This window comes from Capsella rubella, unplaced genomic scaffold (assembly GCF_000375325.1).
Source record: "Capsella rubella cultivar Monte Gargano unplaced genomic scaffold, Caprub1_0 scaffold_8, whole genome shotgun sequence".
Lineage (NCBI taxonomy): Eukaryota > Viridiplantae > Streptophyta > Magnoliopsida > Brassicales > Brassicaceae > Capsella > Capsella rubella.
This window is the reverse complement of record NW_006238916.1, coordinates 5,618,964-5,627,530: the sequence shown is the minus strand read 5'-3', so window position 1 is coordinate 5,627,530 and position 8,567 is coordinate 5,618,964. Positions and strand designations below refer to the sequence as shown.

The window sequence follows — 8,567 nt, the reverse complement described above, 5'->3', positions numbered from 1 at the left end:
TACTATCTCAAAAGAAAAAAAAGATTGATTTTATGGATACAAATCATTTCACTACTTGTTTTTTTTATAAGTGGTGAATCTAGGACTTTAAACCCTACTAATATTCTAAGTATGCAGTAATCATTTAAACATTTATATTGGCCATCAATAGTTTATATTGAAATTATCAGTCAGTGAACCATTGATGAGTTGGGTTGGTTCTAGGCTGAAGAAATTTGAGTATTTATTCGGTTCCATATATATCAATTCGGTTTTAGGTATTTCGGATAGATGGATTTAGGATTTATGCGGATAATTTACAACTTTGTTGTTTAACCGTGGTATCTGAAATAATATAATTATATAATATTTATATTTTTTAAAAATGTTTAAATTTTGATAAATAAGTCCAAACACTTTTAAAATATTATGATCTAAAAATATATGATATTTACGGATTTATAATTGTAGTTTTTTGGTTGTTATTAGATTAAATCAAATGTAAATGTAACTATTATTTTAGATATATAACTATATTTTGAATATTACGAATACCTATTCAGTTCTCGGTTTTGTATTAGTTTGATTCGGTTCTTTCGATTCTGAAACTTAGAATTCATTCGGTTATTATATTAAATTTGATTCGGTTCAGACAGTCAGTTTCTTCTTTTTACGGTTATGTAATTGAAGTTAAGGTATTTTGCCGAGGACTTGGTTCATACACAACGTTATTGAATAAAACTTACCGTTGATTATCTTTTGGAAAGTACCGTAATTTTAGTTTTTTTCATACATGCACAATGTGAAAGCGTTTTGACCAAAATAAATTGTTAGAGTGAGATAAAAATAACAATGAATAACTAAAGTACTTATCATTGTGATTTGTTGTATGCATGAGATAAAAAAATAACAATGATATAAATATACAAAAATCGAAACTTGAAACTATATAATTACAAGATTAAGATGGGAAATGAGAGCATGTGGTTTTGCATTGTTTTCCACAATTAAGTCAGAATTGTGAGTTGGTTTGTTTTCGAGACCTGAGCCGAGAGTTTAAGATTCTTCCTCGTTACAAGTAAAACTCCCGTGTATTACTGTATTGTGTGTAATACACTTATTGTCCAAACCTTACCTTACCATAGCCCAAACACACTGATGCATTTGTTAAAACATTAAGGCACTGCTTTACTTTAGATTAATTTCATGAAACTTAAAGTATATCTTATAATAATCAGTTGTAATTTTATTGAACTCCATTAATACTTTTGAAATACATATATGATTTTGACAACTTATTTCCTATTTAAACAATTTTTTTAAAATGATGTTTTTTTGCTGATATATGATTACAATTAGAAGGATAAAGATACATATGGGATGAAATCATGTATATCTATTTATAAAGATACATATGGGATTAACCGGGGCCTCTAGCTCTGGTGGTAAAGGAGCCTCAGCTGGGGTACCCGCCATCACGAGTTCGAGTCCCGGCCACTGCAGACTTTACATGTGGGCTGCAGCACCCCAGACCACCAGTTTCAAGGGGCCCTTTAGTGGATGCTTAATAATCCTTGATCGTGGGCTTAGGCCCAGTGGACTAGTCAGATCACCGTGTGGTCTGGACACTGGGTTATCAAAAAAAAGATACATATGGGATTAGAGAAATAATCGTGCACCCCTTTACTCACTATATAACACTACATCCAAAACCTTAAAACACAACACATAATTTTTAGCGTATACATTTTTCCAACATTTTTTGTTGAGACACTAGAAAAACATATGTCTTAAAGCTAAAAACATTTTTTCAATGCTTTTCATATCGTATAGACTTACCCTGACGTCGACAATGAGGAGTTTAAAAGAGCTGAATTCATTCAATATACGGTTTTTTGGGTTTCTAACTTTGAGGATAGAGTTCAAAACTTTTGATCTTTATTTCTCTAAACCGGTTGATTTCGAAGCAGAGATGGAATAACTAATCGAATTCGCAACCATAAGTCGTCTCTAATTTAGTTATTTAATTTGAATCTATATTTACTTGTAAACACACACAAAAGTCAGTCAAAATATGATTTTGACAAGTCATTTCTTATTGAAATGATATTTTAAAATTTAGATGATGAAGTTTTTGTATATTAACTGAATATATATAATGATGAATTTTTTGAAGTTTTTGATATATATACTGAATTATACGATATTTATGAAATAAATCATATATTTATCTATAAATATATTTTGATGTCATTAATATGTTGACTCCGAATCTTTTGACTGGCGACTAAAATATTATTTAAATGTCAATGATTAATAGAGAAATGATATCTTGTACCCTTTTTATCACTATATAACACTACACATCTGCAAACTTAAAACATAACACACAAAGAAGATAAATAAAAGAAAAAGAGAAATAAAGTATACTTAATGTTCAAATCCTTAATAGCGAGATAATGGAGAAAGTTGCTTACATTTAGAATAATTTATCAGAAAATGAATTCTAATGAAAAGAAAGAGATGTTTAACTAAAAATTGTTCTTACCTCTATGTGGTATCACTGCATATAGTCTAGTGGTATACCCTTTTAATAGTTGTGAATTTGATAAGTGATGTGATTCCATCTCTGCTTCGAAACCATACGAGTTTAGAGAAAGAGAGCTTGATAAATTAACCAGCAAAAGTTAACAAAAACATTAGTGTATTCTATTTGGTCATGCAAAAGTAACTCATTTATTGTTTATTTATTTTTGATTGCTTGTTGAGTTGTTTAAGGGGAAAACGGTCAAAATCAACCCGAATAATCTGTTGCATGGCTTTCATATTTACATTTTAATGAATTTTTATTTCTTACCGGATTGATAATACGTATATTCAAATTTACAACCGAAAATTATAACCATTAGGCCAAAACCAACATTGACCTCAATGGTTTCAGTCCTCTGTTTTTTTTTTACGATTAACGATGTATTCTAATAATTTTTCTTACTCGAATTTAGTGAGTTGCTGCTTCATCTTCTTCTTCATTGTTGACATTGATTGATGGCTGACTGAAATCGTCAAAGTCATGGATTTGGTCTGATATTTATTATGTTAGGTTGTAAATTTGAATATTTGATCAGTTTGTGTGTAAAGACCATCCATTGAAGTTCATGTATAAAAAAAGCTGTCGATAAATCGTTTGGATTGATTTGGGCTGTTTTCTTGTTATTAGGAAATAACAGTTGCTATAACATAGATGGCCTCTATATATTACAATTCATGTTATTTCCTTACATGATAACTTACTAGGGAAAATAGCGAAAATCAACCCAAACTATTTGTTGGCGGTATTTTTATACTTAAAATACGATACCTGGCAAATAACAACCTAAACTCACAAAAAAAATTAAATTCCCAACCTAAACTATATGATATCAGCCGAAATCAGCATATATCGAAACAGTGTTAGTTAACTATTTAATGGCGATGAGTCAGCCGACACCGTGGCAATGACGGAACATCAGTGTTGAGTAATATGACGAGTTTGGGGTTCTCGAATCAAAGAACTACTTAAGCAAAAACTCATCGAATCTTCAATTCGAGAAGCCTAAACTCACGAAACGACTTCGTTTTTCTCAACTCCGATGTCCCGTCACTGACACGGTGTCGGCTGACGCATCACCGTTAAGTGGTTAATGATCACATTCCATCCAAAGACAAGTGCTACAGAAATAGAGATTATTTTTTTCCTAAAATAGAGCTTCTTTTTTGTCTTTCAGAAATAGAGAAATTTACATGTCAATTTTGTTCAAAAATCAAAAATTAATTTATGTATATTTTGTGTCATGAAAAAATATATTTTTACAATTTTGTTTTAATATCTTTTTGTTTGTTTTAAGAACTGTCGCCACTATCTTTAACAGAGCCACACGATTTCTTCTTGTTTTTGATTCGCAATGAACCCAACACAGACCCTTTACTCTCCCGGCGGGAACTCGCCGGCATCTTCTCCGGCGACGCACCCATCTTCACTCTTTCCTCAAATCAACAAATGTCGAACTATAAGAGACCTCTCTCAAATCCATGCCGTATTCATCAAATCAGGTCAAATGCGAGACACTCTCGCCGCCGCAGAGATTCTCCGATTCTGTGCTACCTCCAATCTCCATCACCGTGACCTTGACTACGCTCATAAGATATTTAATCAGATGCCTCAACGAAATTGCTTCTCTTGGAATACAATAATCAGAGGTTTCAGTGAGAGCGATGAAGACAAAGCTGTAATTGCAATCACATTGTTCTGTGATTTGATGAGTGATGAGTTCGTTGAACCGAATCGGTTTACGTTTCCTTCTGTGCTTAAGGCTTGTGCGAGGACAGGGAAGATTCAAGAAGGTAAACAGATTCATGGGTTGGCTTTGAAGCTTGGGTTGAGTTATGATGAATTTGTGATGAGTAATCTTGTTAGGATGTATGTGGTGTGTGGTTTGATGAAAGATGCTTGTGTGTTGTTTTATAAGAACATTATAGAAAAAGATATGGTGGTGAATGTTGATAGAAGAAAGAGAGATGGTGATGTTGTTTTATGGAATGTTATGATTGATGGCTATATGAGACTTGGTGATTGTAAAGCTGCAAGGATGTTGTTCGATAAAATGCGTCAGAGAAGCGTTGTTTCTTGGAATACGATGATATCGGGTTATTCGCAGAACGGGTTTTTTAAGGATGCTGTTGAGGTTTTCTGTGAGATGAAGAAAGGAGATATCCGTCCGAATTATGTTACTTTGGTTAGTGTTCTTCCTGCGATTTCGCGGTTAGGGTCGTTAGAATTAGGAGAGTGGTTGCATTTGTATGCAGAGAGTAATGGAATTAGGATTGATGATGTGCTTGGCTCTGCTTTGATTGATATGTACTCGAAATGTGGGATCATCGAGAAAGCGATTCAGGTGTTTGAGAGATTACCTCGAGAGAATGTGATTACTTGGAGTGCGATGATAAACGGGTTTGCGATACACGGCCAGGCAGGTGATGCTATTGACTGTTTTTCTAAAATGAGGCAGGCTGGAGTTCAGCCTAGTGATGTTGCTTACATTAACCTCTTGACTGCTTGTAGCCATGCTGGGTTAATAGAAGAAGGAAGGAAGTATTTTAGTCAAATGGTGAGTGTGGATGGGTTAGACCCAAGGATTGAACATTTTGGGTGTATGGTTGATCTATTGGGTCGTTCGGGTCTTCTTGATGAGGCTGAGGAGTTTATACTTAATATGCCTATAAAACCAGATGATGTGATATGGAAAGCACTTTTGGGTGCTTGCAGAATGCACGGAAATATCGAGATGGGAAAGCGTGTGGCCAACATTCTCATGGATATGGTTCCTCATGACAGTGGAGCTTATGTCGCCCTCTCAAACATGTATGCTTCTCAAGGGAACTGGTCAGAGGTTTCAGAGATGAGGCTGAGAATGAAGGAAATGGATATAAGAAAAGATCCCGGGTGTAGTTGGATCAACATTGATGGCGTGCTTCATGAGTTTCTAGTAGAAGATGATTCTCACCCGAGAGCCAAAGAAATCAACTCAATGCTCGTAGAAATCTCAGACAAACTGAGACTAGCTGGGTATAGACCAATCACCACACAGGTTTTGTTAAACTTGGAGGAAGAAGATAAAGAAAACGCACTCCATTACCATAGCGAGAAGATCGCTACAGCGTTTGGGTTGATAAGCACGAGCCCTGGCAAACCAATACGCATTGTTAAGAACCTACGCATCTGTGAGGATTGTCACTCATCCATCAAACTCATCTCCAAAGTTTACAAGAGAAAGATAACTGTACGAGACCGGAAACGTTTCCACCATTTCCAAGATGGCTCATGCTCGTGCATGGATTACTGGTGAAAGTGCATGATAAAAACAAAAAATTCTTAATAACATCATTTTTGTTTTAAAGATGAGTGGAGTTTATATGTAATTTGAAGATATAAAGTTTTATTTTGAATAACCCATAGAAAATTTATGATAACGTTACTGTGTTTACATGATTATCGAACTCTCTAAAATGATCATGGTGAAGAACCACAATTGTAGAAACAGTTACATGTGTACTTATCAGAGCCTGGTGGCTTCTCAACACAACTTCCGAATCCATTTAACTGCTTGAGACAAATCTCTCTGCAATGTGACAACACACATTGTTTGCCCGGCTCTAGCTCTTTTCTGCATCTCTTCTGTGCCTCAGTATTAGGAACAAACGACAATACTGCAACCAATAGTGACAATACTTAAGTAATAGATTAAAAATGCATTGGTTCATTAGCTAAAAGTCCTGTAAGCATTTCAAAACTCATTGGACATTGACATATACAAAACATAAGACTAAAATTACCTGAGAAGAGAACTACAAAAACCAAGAAATAAGAAACCAAATGCTTGTTCATGGTGTAAGATTTATCAATATTTGAAAAATTAGTAGTTAAAGAGATATAGTGAATGTGAATTTTTTGATGTTATTCATGAGCTCATGGCCAATACATATATAGGGGTGTCAAAATGAATAACCAAACCCAATTCAACTCTTTATCCTTACCCAATGATTATAAGTTGACTTGACTCATTAAATAATTGATTTGAATCAACCCATGCCATATGAACTCATTTAATTTAGTGGATTAGAAGATATTTGGGTTGACCTAATAAGAGAATAGTGAGAAGAAGAAAAAAACATAAACTTCCAAATTTAGGCTATATACAACAGGATCAATTATGAGTTAGGACCTTTTTAGTGGCATTTAAAGAATTTGCCATTTTTCAAAAGAAACTTTCAAATTTGCTATTTTTTATACTAAAACACAATTTTATACATTATGTTTGGGTTGATTTGGTTCTATCTTCTTGTAGGGTATAGTATATGTTAGTAAGTATGTATTTTATGAAGAAAATTTCTCAAATATTTAGTTTTTTGAGTTGTAAAAATGGCATATTTTAAAGAAAAATGGTAAAATGGTAAAACTAAGAATTGGTGAGCCAAAAATGACATTTTTTATAATAATCCCTATAAAACATGAACTTTATTGTAGGCCAATTTAAACATCAACTTGCGTTGGCTACGTTCTTAGACATCAAGTTTTATTGACCAAAAAAAAAAAAGATGATATTCAATCACAAAGGGAGCAACTTACAGGGGTTAACCACTCGCCGTTTGTGACAAAAGTATATTATACATCATTATCATCATCACATATTTTTTGGTGGGGAAATTGTGGCCTTATGTTTTTTGACGAAAAAATGCGGATATACGTTTTGACAATCTTGTCAAATCAATATTGTAATTTATTTTTCTATGCCTAATTTTTCTTCTTACAATGTTATAATTATATATATAATAGGCCATGTCTTGAGGCTGCTAGACCAATATGTACGAGAAGGCCAAGCCCTCGTTACGCCGACTAAAGGTGTTCGGGTACGATTTTGGTTTTGGTTTTATGTTTTCTTTCAAAACGATATTATTGACTCATGTTGGGATTTTGGTGCTTTAGGATTGGTGTTATATTTTGAGTCTCTCCTTATCTTTCTAGAACTTAATATTTCTAGTTTTTTGTATGATGTTTTCATATATATACTAGGATTTACCCCGTGGTACACCACGGGTCCATAATTTAATATATTTATTTGGTTGATCATTTTTGTAGTTGGTTTATATAATCTAGTTTTATACGTGTTTATATCATTTTCATTTTATATAATTTTATGATATATGTGGTCAACCCGTGGGACGATTTTGTTGTAAAAAAAATTATATTTTAACTTAACCCGTAAAAGATTTTAAATATAGACAATTCGTAAGAAAAATATATTCATATTTATGTAAACTCAAACCCGTTAAATCATATTTATGTACAATATTATTATATTTTAAATATTTAGAGTTAAAATATTAATAATATTTTTGTAGTGTTTAAATATTTTAAATATTCGATGAAGCTCAAATTAAATAATATAATTTGCAGCTTTTAAAAGTTATAATATTTATAATAATTTAAACTTAAAAAAAAGTTATAATATTTTGAAACTTTTTAAAAGTTTTATTTTTCTTAAATAAAGAACCGGATTAAACTGAATAAAATTTTTAATTTGGATACATGAGAAATCAAAGTTCATGCTCATTTGTATTTTTGAACATATCAGTCCTAATTATAATGGTTTTGAACTATTATCTAAAATTTTCTACCTTGTGTCGGCGTTTTACATATATTTTTTTCATTTATTGATTGAGTAATATACGTCTGTTTTCAAAAATTTAAATTGCAAAATGTGTGGAAAAATCTGTTTTTTATTATAAATGTATTTTATGTAATAATATAAGTTAAAAACAAGTAAGATTATATAAATATATTGGAGAGATATACTATTTATTAGAGAGAGATTTTAGGAAATTTGTTTGATATAATAAATATTTATTTCAAATTCTGTTATTTGCTTGTGATTTATTTACAAAAATTATTTTTAAGTTTTGTTATTTGTTCAAATGGCAAGGGTTTAATTATGCAAATATTGCAAACTAAAAAGTTATAACCCAAAATAAATTTTAGTACAAAATGTACTTCA

General features: G+C 32.1%; 2 protein-coding genes across 2 annotated transcripts; one reads left to right on the top strand and one right to left on the bottom strand.

Moving 5' to 3' along the window:
• The first annotated feature begins 3,887 nt into the window (after positions 1–3,887).
• On the top strand, positions 3,888–5,985 carry LOC17874915 (pentatricopeptide repeat-containing protein At5g48910). Its single transcript, XM_006281915.2, has one exon. The coding sequence runs from the start codon at positions 3,921–3,923 to the stop codon at positions 5,859–5,861; it is 1,941 nt and encodes a 646-aa protein (XP_006281977.1). The 5' UTR covers positions 3,888–3,920; the 3' UTR covers positions 5,862–5,985.
• Positions 5,986–6,013: 28 nt separating this feature from the next.
• Positions 6,014–6,416, bottom strand: LOC17875217 (putative defensin-like protein 165). Its single transcript, XM_006281490.2, has 2 exons — positions 6,349–6,416; positions 6,014–6,222 (listed from the first exon to the last, which is right to left on the bottom strand). Exons 1-2 carry the CDS (start codon positions 6,398–6,400, stop codon positions 6,026–6,028), a joined length of 249 nt encoding a protein of 82 aa, XP_006281552.1. The 5' UTR covers positions 6,401–6,416; the 3' UTR covers positions 6,014–6,025.
• Between the last annotated feature and the right edge of the window lie 2,151 nt (positions 6,417–8,567).